Source organism: Lolium rigidum, chromosome 6 (assembly GCF_022539505.1).
Source record: "Lolium rigidum isolate FL_2022 chromosome 6, APGP_CSIRO_Lrig_0.1, whole genome shotgun sequence".
Taxonomy (NCBI): Eukaryota; Viridiplantae; Streptophyta; class Magnoliopsida; order Poales; family Poaceae; genus Lolium; species Lolium rigidum.
In genome coordinates this window covers 143,285,322-143,306,086 of record NC_061513.1, presented here as the reverse complement: position 1 = coordinate 143,306,086, position 20,765 = coordinate 143,285,322, and the positions used below count along the sequence as shown (strand labels likewise).

The 20,765-nt window shown below is 46.3% G+C and overlaps 1 protein-coding gene, 1 non-coding gene and 1 pseudogene across 3 annotated transcripts; 1 reads left to right on the top strand and 2 right to left on the bottom strand.

Annotated features, from left to right (window-relative positions):
- Positions 1 to 521: 521 nt before the first annotated feature.
- Positions 522 to 3,953, top strand: LOC124660981 (protein DEHYDRATION-INDUCED 19 homolog 3-like). 2 transcript variants are annotated; one of them, XM_047198837.1, is made up of 5 exons: positions 522 to 627; positions 747 to 946; positions 2,083 to 2,160; positions 2,379 to 2,578; positions 3,463 to 3,953. In XM_047198837.1, exons 1-5 carry the CDS (start codon positions 552 to 554, stop codon positions 3,572 to 3,574), a joined length of 666 nt encoding a protein of 221 aa, XP_047054793.1. In that variant the 5' UTR covers positions 522 to 551; the 3' UTR covers positions 3,575 to 3,953. The 2 variants fall into 2 exon arrangements, with proteins under 2 accessions (XP_047054793.1, XP_047054792.1); XM_047198836.1 differs by having other exon boundaries at positions 2,292 to 2,578.
- A 1,273-nt stretch (positions 3,954 to 5,226) lies between these two features.
- On the bottom strand, positions 5,227 to 11,093 carry LOC124668047 (annotated as a pseudogene).
- LOC124668786 lies at positions 8,277 to 8,356 on the bottom strand. Its single transcript, XR_006991868.1, has one exon. It is a non-coding gene; the product is annotated as a small nucleolar RNA J33 (small nucleolar RNA).
- Positions 11,094 to 20,765: the final 9,672 nt, after the last annotated feature.

Sequence of the window (20,765 nt, the reverse complement as noted above, 5' to 3'; positions counted from 1 at the left end):
TACCACCACCGTACCACGCGGTTTCCCCCTCGCTCGCCGGCGCCCGTCATTGGCCCTGACACGCCACCACCCCTACCCGTGCGCTACCCGCCGCGGCGGGGTAGCTGTCGCCGGGGCCAGCCGCTGCAGCTGACCGGGACGGCGACCGGCAGTATAGTATAGTACACTGCAGGAAAAGGCCCGCATTTCTCACCCATTTCCTGCCCTTTCCTCCCCCGATAAGAAGCTTCCTCTTCGCCCCCTCCCCCGCCTCTCCTTCGCCGTCCGTCAACCCACACAAAATCCACCACCGTCTGTAAGCCGCACAGACACCGCTGCTGGGCTAGCTAAGCGACCCGCCAACCGCACAAGAAAATCGCCGCTACGATCCAGAGGAGGGGAAACCTTCGGCGCCGGTCGCCTCTGTCGGAGTCCAGCCTCCAGCGCCGGGAGGAGACGGGGTCAGAGGTCTAGGTAGCTCAGGAGGCGAAGACTCAGACAGAGGAAGCGGCTACCGAGTCTGTCCGCCGGGACAAGAGGGGAGGAAGAGCGGTTCTTTTTCTCGAGTAGCCATGGACTCGGAGCACTGGATCTCGCGCCTCGCCGCCGCCAAGCGCTTCTACGCCGCGCAGCTCGGCCACATCGACGGTGCGCACTGTCCTCCATCTCTCTCTTGCTCACCCCTTGCTATCCATCTTCGCCGCCCTGCTCTTCTTGCTTTGTTTATTTGTTACTGATTTCTGGTTTCTTGTTCGATTGGATGGCAGATATGTCCGGGATGGGGATGGAGGAAGTGGAGATGGACATGGAGGACGACGGGGAGATGGACATGGAGATGGAGATGCAGCTCCAGGAGGCCAGCGCCAGATGGCCCGAGGTCGCATGCCCCTACTGCTACGAGGACTACGACCTCGGATCACTATGCGTACACCTCGACGAAGACCACCCATACGAGCCACACCCAGCGGTAAGTCAATCCCTTCCTTTCCCTATAATCCCTGATAGTGCGATGTGATGGGCAAAAAATTTCCGCATCTTGTTCTTAGCTTCAAGGGTTGACCGACCCACCAGATGAACTCGGGAGTTTACCTACCTGTGGGGAGAAAACAAACCTCTGGATTTTAGCTTCATTCAGATGTCAAGATGGTCATACGGATGCTTGAGCTTGTAGGTTTCCGTGGCGATTTAGCTCCCATTCTGAAAAGAATTACTAGTGTCTACTCTGAAAAGAATATTGACATTGATTACTTGAGCTTTGCCCAGTTTCACTTGTTAGTGTTCCCATGAGCTAAGAGAGCAAGCATCACAGCAGATGAACTCGGGATTTTACCTACCTGTGGGGAAAAAACAAACCTCAGGATTTTAGCTTCAATCAGATGTCAAGATGTGCTTCACGGCTTGGATAAGCTTTAGGGCCAATTGCTAACATATCCGACTTCCATAATCTCAAAGTTCTTGTGTGTTCTACTTGAACCCAAAGGTTTCCAAGGCGGTGTAGCTCCCTTTGCATTTGATTGTAATCATAGTATACTTGAACTCGGAAGGTTTCCGTTGCGATTTAGCTCCCATTCTGTTTGGTTGTAAATCATACTACTACCCAAAGCATACCTTACCCTTGGTGCAAACAGCTTACTAGTGTCCACTCCGAAAAGAACATTGACAATGATAACTTGAGCTATGCCCAGCTCACTTATTAGTGTTCCCATGAGCTAAGAGAGCAATACTAGCTACCTGTGCCAGGGGCAAAAGGAATCTAGAATTTGCATGACGGAACATTTGAAAGTTCGTGGCAGCACCTTTTACCCTTTTGGATGCGTTTCATTGGTTCAGCGGAAAAAAGAAATGACATAATGGATTCAGATGCTATATTTGATCCATTGTGTTCATGTGAATGCACAGGCTACCAGACTGATCATAAGGATAGTGTTACTTCCATCTCATGTTCCAGATATTAACTGTGACATTCCTGGCAGCTAAAATAGCTACTGATTATGAAGTCCGATATCAAATTCAGCTCATTATGTTGTTTCGTTGTACAGTTAGAATGTTCAAACATATTGTTTCTATATCTTCTCCTAATTTATTTTTCCATTCTTATTTCAGCCCTGCCCCATCTGCTCTGAAAAGGTTACAAGAGATATGCTAAATCATATCACCATGCAACATGGTTACTTGTTCAAGGTTTCTTCCTCCGTCTTTTCCTTGTGCACGAACATGCTAGCATCTCATGGATAACTAGGCTACAAAAACAATTTCTTTCAAAGTAGCAAGGCTTCTGATGCCCTTTTTTTGTTCTTACTTGGCATCTACAGAATGGCAGTCGGTTGCGCAGATACGTTATTCCTGAGAGCCGTGCAGTTTCTTTACTGAGTCGAGATCTACGTGATGCTCATTTGCAGGCGCTTCTAGGAGGCGGTCATAGTCATAGGTCAAGCAACCCCGCGACCACGACTACGAATATTTATGCTGATCCGCTGCTTTCATCGTTTGGGCTGGGGTTTGCAACATCAGATGCCGAGGAACCATCAAAATCACCAATTCCGGTTCCAGATGGCACTTCAAAGCTCAAGGAGGCGCCTCCTCAACCCTGGGAATCAAGGTATATAATTATCCTGGTATCATGCCAATTGTCCTACTTGTTTTATTCCTCTGTGGATTATTTTACATCTGTTACCCTTGCAGAATTTACATAGTTTTTCTGGCAAAAGAGTTTACATTCTCAGAATCAAAGCTGCATCCTATTGTGTTCCAAATATTCTAGTTTTGATTCCAACAGATTACACGTCTATGCATCTGCAAATAATCTCCCTCGTGCTATTAGAAATTTCACTGCCTTTGTGAGCAAGCATCTTATTTTGAATTGCTTGATTAAGTTGTTTCTTAGCTGAGTCTAATAGTAATTGTTTATTTTGTAAGCTGTTTCTTAGCTGAGTCTAATAATTTGACATGATAACTTCACATAGCCAAACCTTTCTCTTTAATTACTATATTCATTTTAACCTAAAAAGAAATTGTTAAATACTCCCTCCATTCCATAATAGTTGTTGCTGATTTAGTCTAATAATTTGACATGATAACTTCACATAGCCAAACCTTTCTCTTCAAATACTATATTGATTTTACCCTAAAAAGAAATTGTTAAAACCCTCCATTCCATAATAGTTGTCGTTGATTTGGTACAACTTTGTACTAAACCAACGACAACTAATATGGAACAGAGGGAGTAAGACATAGGGTAGTAACAATGATAACAAATTAACAGTATGTGGAACACATAATTTTTGCTTGTTGTTTACAGGTAGTGCATTTGGGCCACTTGAAATAAATGATTTCAGGTCCTATAATTGTGTATTTACACTTCTCAGTTATATATTTGCTCAAGCAATGTGCCTCCAAAGCAATCTTTTGAATATATTTTATTTTCTTAGCAATTTTTACTTTCCTATGAGGTCTGCAAACTTAAAGCATTATTTATGATGGCAGTATTGACTCGTCCCTCACCAGCGAGGAAAGGGAACAAAAGCGGAAACAAGCCACTAGCAGAGCGACCTTTGTGCAAGACCTGCTCTTCTCCACTTTATTTGGAGATGACTGACTGCTCAAATAGCCATACATCCTTGTTAGATGGGTGCTTCCTCAGGCTGATTTGGAATAGAACCAGCACTCTGGCCAGAGTTAGTGGATCCAACTTCGGCGACAGGGAGATGCGTGTCTGGTGCACCGTTTCTTCGCATCAGTCATTTGGGCATGAAATACACCTTAATTTATGGTAGCTGTCCCATATAGACATTTTTACAGAATTCTCGGCCAGCAATACCTTTGCCTTGATTGTAACTTGTTGTACCATCCTCTTCATTATCAAGGAACATTGGTTTGTACCAACCTGGCACAGCTGTTACATGCTATACAATGCGATGGAAAATACAGAAGTTCCACTTGTGTGGAAGCAATAAGCAGAATCCGAGTCCTTGTAAGCCACTCCAGTACAGTCAAACACCGTTTGGGGCACAGTAATGCTGTGCTCTGGACCATTGATTCACTCTTTGCCTTTCGATGATCCGCCTCTTCTTTTGAACTCTTTTCATGACCTGTGTCAGCTGTGTAATTGTTATGATGGTGCTATTTATGAGAACGGTAATGGAAATTCCACAGGTCCAGGCTGACTGACTTGTGAGAACTGTAATGGAAATTCCACGCGAACTGACCTTGTTCGTGTCACTGGACGCATTTACTTTGAATTCAACGCTGACTTAAACCATAGTATTTGGTCGCCTAGAAATGGGTCGCTCTCTTTGAGGTATCCTAAAAATGCCATGCGAAGAAACGTGCTGAGAAAAATCTTATCTTCTCAATTTGATATGAATTGATGGTTTACCAACTACCAACCTCCCAATTAAGGAAAAGTCTAATTTCATGTCACCAACCAATCCGAATTAGTTAAGTCAAGTGAGTCTCATCATCAAGGTGCAGTTCAAACGAGAGGGCTGCAATTCAGGCCATAGTGTCACATAGGAATGAGAATGAAGAGGAAACCAATTGAACGGAGTGTTGCCACATTTATTTTCATATTCTTTTGGCGAGAGCGAAAACTGAATACTGCCAGAAACGAATACGCTGTGGACATATATGCGGAGAGAATGTTCACTCGAGCTCAAAAAACTCGAATGATAATGAAAAACACAACCAAACCAACAAATTCAATTGCTAAGATGACTACAAATTCAAGGTACACTATTGTGCATAAGTTTCGAACTCTTGAAACCATAATCAGGTATAGTATTTCGGTAGGGCGGGATGATGAGGAGGATTGAAAGGAGTAGGGGAAGAATTAGGGCTTCTAGTGCATATGATTGTGCAGGGCCAAAACCCAAAAGTTTATGTGAGCTAGGCTGGAGTGGGATGCACAAACAAAAGATAAACAAAAAATGGCAAGGTTCATAACATAAATTCCACCGTTTGTTTCCATATTTGGCCTCCGTTTCGAATTTCTCAGAAAAGACGGAAAGATGTTGCCTCGTTTTCTCCAGTGTCCCACAGACCGAGGCAAAGCAGAGAAATGATGCATCTCAGACTTACACATAACCTAGCCGAGAGCATGTCCATGTGTAAAGGCAGTCAACCAATAGCACAATAGCAGATGATACACAAGAGCTGAAGAATATGATCAAGATTCAGAACAGCATGCATAAAGCTGAAAGAAGCCCGGTATAGGCCGGTATGTGACACAGAAGTATAACGCGATTTGGATTCAGCTGCCCAAAGACTACGGCCAATGACATTTCCGATGACAAATGGTGTACAAAATCAGTCTCCTCACAACGAAGATGTATGTGCAGGTAAAAGAGGGATAACGTTCCCAACTTTACAACAAAAATGGCAGCACCAGGTGATATCTCGGCATGAAGAGGTGCATTCAGGATAAATTTTGTACAGCTCTGGTTTCACTACAAAACTAACAAAATCTTGAACAATGAATATGGGCCCAATAACTGTCTCATTAAGTTTGATCGCATCATCACCACGGAAATCGCATGCTTACATCAAGTTACGAAGAATCAAGGTGGTCGCCTGTACAGAAACTAGCATCGTCTACTCTAAAACCAGAAGCCTCTCTGAACCTGCAGATTAATCTTAATGTTAGTATCTTTGAACAGCTTATGCCTAAAGTATTTGACAATGTGCTATCCACGTACCATGGATCAAGGAGAAGAGCTGCACTCCCCCAGAATAATGAAGCAGGTCAGCTTGAGAAATGGAAAATGGATTGAGCTGAAAGAAAGAAAAATAGGTGAAGTTAGCTAATCATGATTTGAGCTGAAAGAACAAAATGGATTAGACAGTTCTAGAGTAATCATGACTTTGTCTTTATAAGCAATTTTAGACATTAAGCTAGCATGTGCAGAGTCAGACATATTGCTCCAAAACATAGTTCTCAGGGCATTTTTGTCATTATCAAAGAGAAGGCATAAGAGACGTACACATACCTTAAACTCCTTGTTTTTTTGCGCCAGTGACCATTTGAGAAATATGAAGTCCCCTGCTGAATGCTTCATTGAATAGGATCCTTGTTTGCATTTCCTGGAGTCCAGGCAACCATGACAGCACAGCCACAGGTGTCATAACAATCACCCCAAACATTATATCATAAAGGCGTGCCACGGTAACTATTGTTTTCCAAACTGTCTCAGACCTCCTCAGGTATGGCTTGAACACCAGAGCAATGGATATGATTCCCCAGCCAGTTGGCAGAAAAGCCAAAAGACTCGTCAAGGCATCAATGAACTCGAACTTTGTGAACTCTATCAACAAGACAATACCAGTCACAGTGACACCAACAATAACAGCTTGGATAAACCGATATCGTATGTGCTTCTTTGCTGAATATCTGTCCCGGAAGTAAGCAACTGTGATAAGAGCCACAAAAGCCAGCAGTATGCATGTCCATGACAGAAGATAGACAAGGATGCTTCTACTCCCACCAGCAATGTGAAGCCGATAAACAATTGCATACTGAAAGAAGAAATATCGGAGGTCTATAATGATTTCCAAGATGCTTCCCCAGAGACCAGAGGTCCGAAGATGATCAGTTTCCTCTTCCCACCACTTTTCCCAGCTTTGATCTGACTTCACTGAGATTCCACCTTGGAACCAAATCCAGGTTAGGAAATCCTCAAAATCATTGAAATTCTTTAGCCAGTCCAAACCCGATGGATTGAAAATGAAGGGAGCAAGAATCCACGAGCCAACTAGAAACCAACTTGAAAGTGTCAGCAGGATGTACACTAATGTACTCCCCGAGCTGCTGGTATAAGATGCATACAAGACCAGTATCACACCCAACTCTATTGCTTTGAGAAAATGGCTACGGGCATATAGCCTGTAGTTCTCGGCGAATTTCTTGTGCTCCACAACAAATCCACGACCAGTAGCCCGATATTTTGCACCACCATGAAGGATCGTCCGCCCATAATAGTGTGTCTTGGTTCCCATAGAGAATGTGTAGAAAACAGATGCAAACTGCAATTGCATTTTTAAGAAATCCCACACAGCATTGAGGAAGCCATGCTCAAGTGAATTTTCAATAATCATCGGCAATGCTGTGAACAAGCCCAGCTGTATGACAAACTGCTGATTCAGGACAGCTCCCAGTGCTGCATTATTAGTGGAGCTAGTGTTCTTGCTGATGTAGTCCTCGAGCCCACTAAGGGCAAGATAAAATCGTCCCCATACAAATGCATAGACAGTTAGCACAACCATCATTGTGTTCAAATAAAATCCAATGGTTGTGTAAAAGAAAGAGAGCATCCGAAAGAAGTCCAGTCTGTGACCCAGTCTGTAAACATCACGGCTCAGAGTTTGCTCACCATTGCCACTAGCAACCTTGGCTTCAAACATAGAAACCTGATTGAGCCCCACATCTCTTCCTTTACCAACCTGGATATATTCATGGTGCGTAACATTGCCCCCACGGAGGGTACAATTGAATCCAGCAAAGATATCCTCACTGATGTTGATTACTCTTGATGCTTTACTAATACCCCTCGGCCCAAGAACCAAAGACGATCAAACACATCTGGGTGGCCATAATGCATTCTAACCTTGAGTGGATTAGCTAGAACCCGCTGCCCCAGAGTGACAAAACTTGTTTCCTGGGCAGACATAAACCAAGCTAGAGAAGACACAGAGCCAGTGAACACGTGTTCCCGAACCCCAAGGATTTTGGGCTTGCGAATTCCATATTTGCGATTGAATTCTTCTAGAAGATTCCTCATCTTAAGAGCCTCTTCAAAGTAATTATCTTGGTTCATATCGATGGTCTGAACCGCATCACCCCTTGTGAAGATGAGTGCATGATTCTGGTTCTCTGGCTTGCCTTCACCGAGCTTCAATGGTCCAGGCAACTTAACCCGATAAATTTCGACCTCTTGCTGCAGCTGCTGATCGTATTTCACAAGGACAGAGAAGTACTCTGTTTCACCACCACTCGAGTGCTTCTCGTCAACATAGGCAACACGAAGTGCTTCATAATTCTTCATTAGCTCCAATATCTCGTAAGCATGGGGGTCATTTTTGGCTTTCTGCTGACCATAAATTTGGCATGCAACCACATAAGTGTATTTCATAAGGACAGTTCCATACTCACTACCTTTAAACAAGGAGCTCACACCACTGGTTGCTCTGCTCAGTGTGCGTGACGAAGATGCCCTGCTATAATAGCCTGACCCACCAGTACCTCCGTCTCGTCTCGATGATCCTATTCTCGAGGAACCCATTCTAGCAAGCTCCCTCGATCCAGTTCTTAAGTCATGTTCAGAGGCGGAATCCAGAAAAGTTAGCATCTTGAGAGCATCATAATAGTACATCATCCCCCTCACAGTACGTGACAGTGTCTGTCCCCTGTATGAGACCCAGTGCCGAAGATCTCTTAGCCTGTGCTTCTCACTGTACAGCTCCTTAATATCAGACATCCCTTCACGCTTCATGCGCTCAACGAAGAACTCCCACTCATCCGGGTAAATCTGTTTCAGATAGTATAGGATTGAGATGCCATCTTCATTCTCCTTATAGAGCTGGTCCTTGTTGTACAACACCTCTTCATTATAATACGGTGTCAAGACACTGAAGGCCATCATCTTCTCCACCTGGGTTGCTCGTGGTATGTTCATGAAGAGCGAATTGCTGAAAAATGCGATCCTCCGCCGAGCTTCAAGGTTCTTTGGAACATTGACCATAGAGTCCCTTGAGGTCAGGATGGTGTGCATGCGCCGCACCTGCTTATAGAAGGTAGCATTCTCCTCATCAGGCAGCACAACAGTGTCCACAAAGAGAAGGCTGGTGGGCCTTGCCTGTGCGAGGCCTTCGTTCCTCAGCTGTTCCATGCTCCTTTTCTCAGTCTGGAAGTCACGGATGACGACGTCATAGAGGGTCTGAAGAGCATTGACAATCTTTGTGATATCCTTGTTGGGTTTGAGAAGTAGGCTTAGTAGCGCTACAAGCTTTGCATGGACGTGTTGCATCACAGACATCTTATACTCCACAGTGAGCTTCTCCAACTGCATCGACTCATCAAACTCACGAAACAACTGTGTCACAATGCCATGTTCCTCAGACCTTTCCTTGATGATCTCTAGCAGCAGGTATTTTGTACTATCATATACCTCAATGACAGCGCAGCGACGGTAGTCATTCTTACAGATCTTCCTCCAGAGCCTGCGATCAGGTCCTGGAACCTCCTTTGCCTGACCAAGCGCAAGCGACAGCTCGTTACAGAGCAAGAAGCACGGCCAGCGGATCACACGCACATTCCACAGCTCAGGCGGTAGCTCAAGAAGCTCGACTTCGAGATCACTCACAATGTCCTCCTCCCGGAACTTGGATATAATCTCGTTCCAAATAAGAGCGAACCGCCGTGCCTCAACCTGATTGGACTCAATCTTACGGAAGGATCGGCTGAACCCATAGCGTAGCTGCAGCCGCTGCCAGAAATTGCGAAGGCGGCTGGGCAAGAAGGTGCGCTCATTGACATGCTGCTCCTCTGGCATGATGTTGAACGACATGGCGCTCGCGAAGAACTGGAAGCGGAGCCTGAGCTGTTTCATGTCTCGGATCTCCCCCAGGTGCGCAAACAGCCCCACAAATGCTCCAGCCATAGAAGAGAAGATGGCATACCAAATCTGGATATCCATGAGGTAGATCAAGACTACTGGTAGCCACAGTATAAACACAGCGAACCGGTTGCTCTGCCCAAAGAACTCATGCCAAGCGTAGGCAACCTTGCCAAGGCTGTCTATCTCCTTCGTGGGTTTTACCAGTGGCCTGATCTGGAGGAAATAGCTGAAGGTGAATTTGACGGCGAGCAGCAGCACCCAGAAGATGGAGTACTTGACATTGTCCCAGGTGCCCTCGCGGAGGCCGCGGCCAACGAAGCTGCGGCTCTGGAACCACCAGGTGAGCGCGTAGCAAATCTTCCAGTTGGTCTTCTCCAACGCATTGCGCACCCAGGGGATGATGAAGAGCAATGTGGCGAGGGCCTCAGGGAGCAGGAACACCGCGGCCGCGTACAGGAACTTCATGATCCGTGCGTCTGTTCCTTGTGACCAGCCGCGGTCGCTGTCCCTCTGGTTCCAGATCCCCTTGTAGAGGACAGCGAAGACGAGGACCCAGACGGCGGCGGCGACGGCCTTGAGCACCATGCGCACGGCGAGCATGCGTCCGTCCCTGAAGGCGCGGCGGAACTGCGTGCCGATGTCGAGCAGCGACTGCAGGAACCGTAGCGCGGCCCAGGTGATGAAGACGGAGAGCACGCGCACCTGCGCCCTGCGGTCGAAGCTCTGCCAGGGCCACTTGGCGTCGTCCCAGGCGACGACGGCGGCGGCCTGCAGGTAGAGCAGGAGCATGACCCAGAGCCTGTCGAAGCTGCGGTAGATGTTCCAGAAGGATCGCACCTCGACGAAGCCCGTCTTGCGGACGCGGGTGCGGTCGGGCGGCGTGCGGAAGAACTGGCGCGACTGCTCCACGGGCCAGCCGAGGCGGTCGAAGACGTCCCGGCGCCAGAAGTACTCGTTGATGTCGTCGTAGTTCCGCCACGCCGCGTGGGGCGCGGTCCCGTTGCGGCTTGAGGCGACCTCGGCGCTGATTACGGTGTAGATCGGGGTTACGACGCGGGAGAGGAAGGCGTGCTCGCCGCCGTTGATGGCGGGGTTGGCGGGGCGGCCGGTGGCGGTGTCGATGAAGCCCTCGAGGATCCGGTGCAGCTCGAGCGCCATGTGGTGGTAGACGTAGCAGAGGCACTCGGGCATGAAGCGCAGGTTGGCGGCCTCGCCCCAGACGAGGAGGTGGAGCCCCGCGTAGAGGAGGTCGGCGCGCGGGTCGTCGTCGGGGACGAAGACGTTGGCGCGGCGGCCGAGGAAGCCGCACCAGGAGGCGTAGTTGCGGAGGAGCTTCTTGCGGAGCGCCCGCGCGATGCGCGGCTCGAGCGTGTCGGAGAAGTCGGCGGAGGAGAGCCGCATCTGCGCGTTGGCGAGGAGGAGGACGAGGTGCTCGCGCTGGTTGCGCACGCTGTCGCGCTGGAAGCCGAAGAAGGCGCCCAGCCAGTCCATGAGGTCCTGGTCGGCGCGCCAGGGCGAGTAGGGCGGCGGGCGCAGGCCCCCCACCGCGCGGAGCGCCGCCGCCGCGGCGCGCACCTCCGGGAAGCGCAGGGACGGGTGCTCGGCGAGGAGGTCGTGGATGGGGAGGATGTTGTAGGGCTCGCCGGCCGCCGGGGGAGCGGCGGTGGCCGACCCCGCCCGGCGCGGGGCGGTGGGGCGCGGCGTCGTCATGGCCGCATTTGGGTTTAGGGCTGGGCTAGATCTGGGGTGGGGAAGTGGGGATGCGAGGAGGAAGGGGACTCTGGTTGGGGTTTGGGAAGGGAATGGTTTGAAAATCGGTGGTGGCTGGCTGGCGTGGGGGAGGGGAAGACGGAGGCGGGCGGAGGAACTGAAACGGTGTGGGCGGCCGCGTCGCGTGCGTCGTGGGCCGGAGCGGATGGTGACGGGGAGGGTTTCCGCGTGATGCAATTAGCCAGTAATCGCGGGGGCAACCCGGGAAATGGAACGGGGCAGTAGTAGCCTAGTAGGATAAATTTGCCTCCTCCGGTTTCGTGTTGATCTGGTACTCGGGGTTGATTTAGGATGAAGATTCTTCCAAATGAATTGCTGCTGTTTTTGTCTCGGTCGCACCTCGTGTGCGCGTATCTTGTCTGGTCACGCGCTTCTCGTTCCTTCGTATAGAAGAAAATTATGTAAGTAAATCGTGCCATTTCTTGGTACAAAGAAACATCGATTAGTTTGGCACACACGATGACACTAGCAAAATCTGTACAGTCCTCGAACGAGTGGTTGTGAACGCATCATTACACATCTCTGCTGTCAAAACCGGGGATAATTAAGGAAAAGTGGGGTCACTAAAACCTACTTGCTCTCTTCTTAAATACTCCTTTTTGTTCCGTTTTAGTCTACATTCTATATAAAATCATAGAAATTAGTACTCCCTCCGGTTCATATTAATTGACTCTAATATGGATGTATCTAGAACTAAAATGTGTCTAGATACATCCATATTGAAGTCAATTAATATGAATCGGAGGGAGTATTGTATTTATTAGTACTACTTAGATAAGTAAACAACCAATTTAAGCTACTCTCCGTTCTTTTTAGACTAGTCATAGTGGGAAGTAACATAGAGAAGTAACATATGTTACTACTCTATGTTACTACCTTCATAGTGGTTAGTAACATCAAAGTAATATCATATATGTCTTCATTACTTAGCTCATAGACTCATTATATCTTGAGAAGTGTGATGTTACAGTAACTAGCTATGTTACTCCATCCTCCTCTCTCCTCATTAACTCACTGCCATATAAGCAAATTTGTTGAGTTGGACACTTAGTTACTAGTGAAGTTACTCCCACTATGAGTAGTCTTAGTCTACATTCTACAAAAAATCAGATAAATTAGTAACACATTTATTAGTAGTATTTAAATTAGTAAACAACCAATCCAGCCTACGTTGAAAATAGTGATATCCAATAGATAAAGGAGAACCACTTCGTTTTCCGTATTCTTGTTAACTAAAAGCTAGAATGTAGAGTATTTCAAAACAAATTTTAGGTCTAGAATGCAGAGTGTTTCAGAACGGATTGACTATGTTAAAAAGGTGATATCCAATAGATAGAGGAGGATCGCTTTGTTTTATGTGTTCTTGTTCATTATATATATATGGAAATAGAAATAGAAATAAACGAATATGCCATTTGTCGATACAAAGAAAGACGATTATTTTTGCAAATAAAGAAACAAGATGACAATAGCAAAATCTGTGTTACTACCCGAACGAGTAGTCCTGAAGGCATCATTACACATGCATCGCTGCTACCAAAACCGTGCATAATTAAGGAAAAGTGAGCTCGAAAGATAAAATCAAGGGAAAGCGGGGTCACTAAAAGCTATCTACCAGAACATATTTCGCAATGAATTGAAAAGAGGTGGAAAAGCTGGTGTACCTCGTACTTAGGCGAGTGCATTTTGTATCTATACAAAATAATAAAATACATTTTGTATCTATAAAAGACCACTGAGGGCATCCACAATGGAAGTGCTTAGGGGAGACGCTAGGCTGCTAATCCCGGTAGATATGGCTAAATCCCTGCGGATCCTAGAAATATTACTCCCACATTAAAGCGTGTTCATATATAGATAAAGTTAAGACAACATTTTCAGAATGGAGGATTGTGTGTCGATGACTATCTATCTGTCGAGCCCCTCATCCTTTTTTTTCCTCGATGCAAACCATCGGATGCCTGTACGAAATCATTTTTAGCACCTCTCTTAGCGATGTGCTTTATAGAGAGGGACTCTAACATACATGTTTTACGAGATTTTTTTTCCTAGTTGCGCAAGCGTTTACCCAAGAGCTTCGATTCTACATGCCCTAACACTAATCGAGAAAAATGATAAGATTTTTACCTCGTAAGATCGTGCTTTTACGATCACGTAAGATGATGCTTATTTATGGGAAAGGTGCATGCAACCATAGAGAAAAGAGCAATTCCACATAACTAATCGCGTTATTTATTGCCACATATATTTCGATGAATAAGAAATTTTAGTAAAGCCTACAAAGTTTAACCAAGCATAAATAACAAAACATAGACAACTATAGCATACGGAAATAAATAAGTTATGGAAATATAATTTATGGTAAATCTATGAATATTGATTTGGTATCGTAATGCTCATATTTATGTCGATAACATGGATCAAACTTTGAGGATTTTGACTATTGACTAAATTTATAGACCTTATTCATTTGAATGAAGTGAACGTACTTACCTTTATTTTCTTGTTACCTGGAATATGACTTTATGGCATGCATATAGGAAAGAAAGAAGTGCTACCAAATGAGCATTTTTTAATTATTACCGGGGGTTTTCTAAGCATATATATATAGAGTAGGCATATTAAGTTCTACTCAATTTCGCGGTCGCAAGGAAGAAATTGATGAGAGCTTTTTTCGCCATCGAGCTCTTTTCAATCAAACACTACCCGTATATTCATGAGCGCATCCACTCCATGCAGCTATTCAAGCTAGTATGGGTTAGATTTTCTCACTTGAACACGAGGTTACAAGTGAGATTTTACTACTTGCATTGCATTGCAGATGAGTTGCAGCTGAGAAAATGCGTCATACCGTTAAATTGTTTCGTGATTCATGCTTGGCATAAGTTGTTGCGACAAAGCAAATTGTCACTAACCGTTGGATTGATTATTCATAAGTTGCAAGTGCAACTAATCAATCGAATAAGAATTAGTCGCTCTCACATTGTTTTCTTTTAGGAGCAAAGTGGAAACATAGCGACGCGTTATTTCGAACAAATGCCATGAATTCAATGTATGAACGGAGCATGATGCAGAGAACGTTGCCTTCACCCGTACGCGCAAAGCTACCGTACTTCCGTATCGCCATGTACTCCTTCCCCGTTTTATTTTTACGCGTACGGGTCGTCGGCGTTACTACTCTGGAGTAAAACGGAGAGAGCACGATAACTGGTCGTCGGTGCTGAAATGCAGGCGAGTGGTCCAGAAATTCACGTATATTTGCCCCTGGCATATACTCCAGTGAAAGAAACAGCGGCACTCCTTCCCCGTTTCCGTCCTGGGTCGGCTCTCCTTTTGACCGGCCGGCGGCGCCAGGCAGGGGGCGTGGCACCGAATCTTCAAATTCTGGAGGACGAGGGCCTCAGATGAGAAGCATCTCCTCCAGCCAAAATTCCAGATCCGGCGGGACCGTCCACCGCCGCGCCATGTGAGCACCAGACCGGGACCCGCCGCGCCACAGTTTGTTGAGCTGTGCAGCTACTACTCTGCTGTCGTTTGCCCCCAGGAACCCGGCAAAATGGGACTGCATGCAGCATGCTATACTCCCTCCGTCCCGGTTCAAATTTCCAAAAAATATTTGTCCCAAAATTTCTCACCTTCTAGGCACATTTTGCATTTAATGTGGGAGCAAACTAATTCATTTTTGCATGCAAACACTCCTTTTTTCATCTCCCACCACGCATCTAGATCTTCAATGCATGTGAAACCACCGCACACTAGCATCTACAATGCGTGTGAAAAGCAAAGTTTTTGCATGTTTTAACGTGCAAATTTAGAGCCAATGAGGATCACCTTGGGCCAAGATATTTGAAAACTTTGCCTTGCGAACTGGGACGGAGGGAGTAGATGCGATCGGCAAAATGACTCCAGGCCATGAATTTTCTGACCAAACCTCGACATAGTTTCGTCGTTGCAGACTTGTGCCCCTCACAAAGCTATCAGTTGCTTTCAGACAAGTAAATCACTGTCGCGTGTAATCTGCTTCTCGATGAAGCGACTCGTATGCACAGCACTTGTGACAAAGGACGCGTCGAAACTAACTCGAGTGGGCATACATCCCCCCGGTGGCAGTGGCAGGAGATTGAATAGGCTGTCATGTCAAGTCCTCGGACACAGATTGAGATTAAGATTAGCGAAGCAGATCGATCGGCACGTGCCTGGATGGCATCGGGATTCTCGCGCTGTCACCATTCTTCACTACCAGTGACACTGCCGCTCATCGGGAGTAGCAGTTTGGCTAGTTTCATGTCTAGGTGCCTACTCTGTTTTATTGATATTTTTTTTTTGATAATTTTTTTTGGATGTGTTTATAATAGTTCTGCCATGTAAGTATTTTTTTCTGTCATAAATTGGCAACAACTGAGATATTTTTCATATGCAAGTGGGTTTCTGTAACTGATATTTTTTTCTAGTCGGCGAAAGTGGGGTTGCAATTAAAAAAAAATCTCCTCTTGCAAATGGAGTTGTAAATAGTATTCAGTCGTAAGTAAGGTTATAACTAAGATATTGTCTAGTTACAGGTGGGGTTATAACTGGGATATAGTCCATTTGCAAGTGGTATTGTAACTGATATTTTATCTAGTTGCAACTGAGATTTTATCTACTTGCAACTTCCCTTGTAATGAGATTTTCTTCAGTTGCAAGTGGGGTTGTAACTGAGATTTTGTCCAGTTGCACGGGCGATTGTAATTGAGTTTTTATCTAGTTACAACTTGGATTGCAAAAATGAGATTTTGTCTACTTGCAAGTGGGGTTGTAGCAGAAATCTTGTCTAATTGCAAGTGTGGTTGTAGCGAGATTTTCTTCATTCACAAATAGGGTTGTAACTCAGATTTTCTCCGGTGGTAAATGGGGTTGCAATAGAGATTTTGCAGCTACAGATGAGTTGTACCTTGTTGCAAGTGGGTAACAACTGGATATTTTAAACTGTTCCAAATATCGGTCGATATTTCAGATTAAGTGCAAATTTCAGGGTCACTGAAATGATAAGGGCCTATTCAGTGAGTTAACTAGTCCAGGAGATTAATCGATCTAGCAAGCTGATTTATCGGCTATCAGACCGACTAACAGGGCCTAGGCGGTTAACTAGATTTCATTTTCTGGCTATATAGTGGTATATTTTGGTATATTACATGTGTTTTTACCTTTTGTATGTGCCTTTTACATGCATATAGTAGTTTATTCTGGTATATTACAATTCTTTGAGCATTGCAGTATGGAATTGTACCTAAAAAACTAGGTATATAATGGCAATATGTTAGCATTCTCCTATGTATTCTACAGATTAATGGTCTACCAATAAATTCAATTGATCGGCCAAGTAACTGATAATTGTTTATCCCAGCCCAGCCGACCGGCTACGAGTTAACGATATCATAAACATTGGCATTTTGTAGTGGTTGGTGAGATTTTAGAGTTGGGTTGCAACTATTTTTCTTGTTGATAATTAGCAAGGCTGTTTCTAACTTCTTTGAAGCTTCGCACATTGATTTTTTGTTGTTGCAAAACACTGTGCATGCTCAGACTCTTATAAATATGTACATACACTTTGCATGCAGTGATGAGTTTGCCCTTCGAAAGATGCTGAAATTAAACGATGTGTAAATATATATAGATGGGAATTATCAATTTTAATGTCGAAAGCCCGCTCAACACGCTTTGTATGAGCATGTAGAAACTTTTGCCATTTGGGTGCGTGAGGTACTCCCTCTATTTCAAAATAGGATGCCTATAATATATGGGTAAATTTAAACTTTTTAAAGTTTGACCAACTATATAGAAAGAAGTGTCAACATTTATAATCCCAACTTACTATTTTTAGAACCATCATGAAAAATATTTTCATATTATATACATTTAAAATTTTAGATGTTGATATTTTTATATATAGTTGCTTAAGTTATAAAAAGTTTGACTTTGGCTGAAAACTATAGGCATCATAATTTGGGAAGAGGGAGTACATGCGTACAACTCACTCTGTCCGTCCATTATAGATGCGAAAGAAACGAGCGGAACCAGAAAAAAGACAGATTGTGTGGTTAGCGCGTGGATTTTGGTTCCGCTGGTGTCAGCTAACTCAGAAATAGCCGAGGGATCCTTTGATTCATAGGATAGAAAAATCATAGGAATAGGAAAAATCGTAGAATTAGTATGTCTTGCCTTCTATAGAAAGTTGAGTTCTGTTTGATTGTGCCAAAGAGATTTTTAATGAGGTATGACCTCATGTTTATTTCCTATAGAATTTGCACTACAAGATTCATATAGAATTATTTTCTATAGGATCAAACAAATAGTGTAGGAAAAAATCCCATATGCTGTAAATCTTATACAATTCCTATGAATCAAATAGGAGCCCAATAAAAAAGTCAAAGGAACACTTGATACAATAGGCTTGCTTTATTAATGTTTTCGAACTTGATTGTAAACTATTTCCACCTAAAAGATAAGCTTACTGCTACCTTTAGCTGTAAGTGGAGATTTAAAATTTGGTGAGAATGATTCTCACTAATTTCCACTAAAATTCTGGTGCTAAACAAGGCCTAAAGAGGGCCGCATGGTTAATGTGGGAAATGGCAGTCAGCTGAGCCTTAGACCATTTATTGATTGTTTCTATGACGATCCACTCACAGGTGATCGATCACTGAATGATGCACAATATGTCATTTTCAGGAGTCTTTTTTGGTTTATACCTGATCAACGTCCATATGCTGCAGAGATCGCAGCTCACAGCTCGTACCCAACGAATGCTGTATAGCGTAAGGGGTTCGCTGTGCTGGATTAAACGCACCAGTCCTAAATTAGCCGAACAATCACCACTCAAGAAATTTCCCAAAACAATCGCAGTGATGCGTGAACAAGACAACAACGAGAACAGATGGGAGATAGGACCAGTTGGCAACCAAAAAATTGCTCCCAATAGCTGCATTGTGGATATGCTCGGCACTACTTCGACAGCGATATAAGAAAGTACAGTTGCTTTTGGTTTAAACACTTTGTGGAAAAGAAGGGGCATGCAAGTGGAGGTGAGAAAGGGATCATGCGAGTTTGCCCGATGTGATCTGATTCCGGACAGGAAAGACGGACAAGCCACGAGTCGCCATTGGCCATTGCAATCGTACTAGTAAGCTGCAACGAGATCTAGGCCCAACAAGACGGTCACTCTGGATGTTCCAAGAAAAGAGAAGTGGTCAGATGCTCAGATCTGGAACACCGATCTTTCTAACGCTGAGACCAAGTCCCCTGTGCGGGCTAAAGGTAAATTAAACAGGGAGCAACCTACGGCGATCCGCACCGCTCATAAGCAGACACGAAAAGTCAAATCCATCCATCGCCCTCCCCGAGAAGCTAGCGCGTGTGATCACCGGCCTCCTGGCAAGCATAGCCACAGGCCGATCGCAGAAGTCACAACTGTTATCGGAGTTGTAGTCGAGGGCCGGGATGGAAGAGCGACTTGTCATCGCGGTTGTCGTCGGGATCAGCGTCTCTGGCCAGTTTGGTGACGTAGATGGTGTCCACGGAAGTGGTGAAAGCAGCGGTAACGAAGGCGTCGATGTCGTTGGTCGCAGCGGGGGGTGCTGGCCGAGTCGGTGGTATCGTCGGCCGAGCCTGCCGCACAGCCGCAGTGGCGGGCTTCCTCGAAATATGCTTTCGCTCAGCTATATTAATATACCAACCGACCGATACAACAAATACGCTGGAGCCGCAGCACAACTAAAGCCCAAAAGAACACAAGAGAAAGAGGAAAAAAAAAGAATACCAACACCGGCAGCTTGACAAGAACAAAGACGACTCGCAACCGCTGCGCCCTCCGGAGAATTCCACCACACTCCAAGCACACTGAAACGTCGCATATCAAGCAACACCTTCAACAAGGAAAACGACGACAACACCGCTTCTGCCCGGACTAATCCTAGGGTTTCCCCCGATACGCGGAAGGGATTGGGGAAGAGGGACAACCAACGCCCTTCAGGAAGGTAGGGCGACACCCGCATGCGTCACCGCGTCGGTGTCGGGCATGCCGACTAGGATTTCTCCCACCCACCAAACCCACAAACCCGGACGATCCGACGCGCTCCACCTAGCTTGCCACCCACCAGCACACGCCACCGTGGTCTTGAAGCCATCCTCGCCATCAAGCTATGGACATCGGAGCAGGGCCTAGATGCAGAGAAGAGAGGCAGTCGGGTCGGGGGTAGTAGTGCCTCAGCCGCGCGGGAGGGAACTACCTCCACCGCCTTCGCGGTAGCCGACCGGACATGGCATCAAGGTCAAACCAGGCCCACCTGGCCCGGCTGGGTCCTCACAGACCCGTAAAGTCACCATGACCATGCTGCAGCAGTCCGGCCAGAGCACCGCCGCCACCCAGCCACTGCCGCCGCGCCTTCTCTGCCTCCAGGGAGCATCACCGGCACGCCGGGAGCAGACAGCCCGTCCGACCCATATGGGCCCCAATATGGGCCCAGATCTGGGCCGAACCAGCCCGCCCTAGCACCACCGCATGTGCTGCTCTGCCGCCAACGACGGCACCGCTGCACCTCCTCCCAACCGTCGTGCGGGAATCACGCTGCCACGAGGGACCACCACCAGCCAAGGAGCACCACCCGGCTGCACCTACCCTGCGCAGGCGCAGACCGAGAGGGGAAGAGCGAGGAACCGCCGGCGCCGTCCGGGCCTTGCCCGGCGACACACGCCGACAACGGCGGGGGAGAAAAGGAGGAGGGGGTGATGACCCACAAGTATAGGGGGTGTATCGTAGTACTTTCGATAAATAAGAGTGTCGAACCCAACGAGGAGCAGAAGGTGTTGACAAGCCGTTTCGATGAAGGATTCAGTGGTTTCACTCAATAGCATCAATAACAAAGAGTAATCAACACCGGGAGAGTTTCCCCTATGAAATACTCAAGATTCAACCCTAGATGTTACAGCGGAGACGAGGTTGAAAGAACATTTCCCGCCCTTTTGGGTTTTGTGTGTTTGATGTCAACACTAGGTATATATTTATGTGTGTTGATGTAGACAGGTACAAGTGTTCGGAATATATTTTCGTTCAGCGAGATGGTCTGCCAGTTCTGATGATCTGAAGGGTTTTTCTTTCTGGCGGAAGTTCCGGCCCCAGCTGGCGGAACTTCCGCCCTGGTATGTTCTGCGAAGCCTCGTCGGTGCGGTTTCGTTTGTTGTTTTTGTTCCCTGGCCGGAAGTTCCGGCGCGAGTGGCCGGAAGTTCCGGTCGGCGGAACTTCCGCCCAACTTCCGGGCAAGTTCCGGAAATGTGGAATTGTGGCTCAGTATAGTCCAGTAAGGTTTTCGGGCAATTCCGGAACTTGGCCGGAACTTGGCCGGAACTTTCCGCCCTAGTTCCGCCCAATCTTTT

Excerpts from the sequence above, each read along its gene's own strand:
- LOC124660981 (XM_047198836.1), top strand. The coding sequence starts at position 552 with ATGGACTCGGAGCACTGGATCTCGCGCCTCGCCGCCGCCAAGCGCTTC. Across the intron at positions 628-746 it reads GCAGCTCGGCCACATCGACG|ATATGTCCGGGATGGGGATG; the intron begins GTGCGCACTGTC and ends ATTGGATGGCAG. Across the intron at positions 2,579-3,462 it reads CCTCAACCCTGGGAATCAAG|TATTGACTCGTCCCTCACCA; the intron begins GTATATAATTAT and ends TTATGATGGCAG.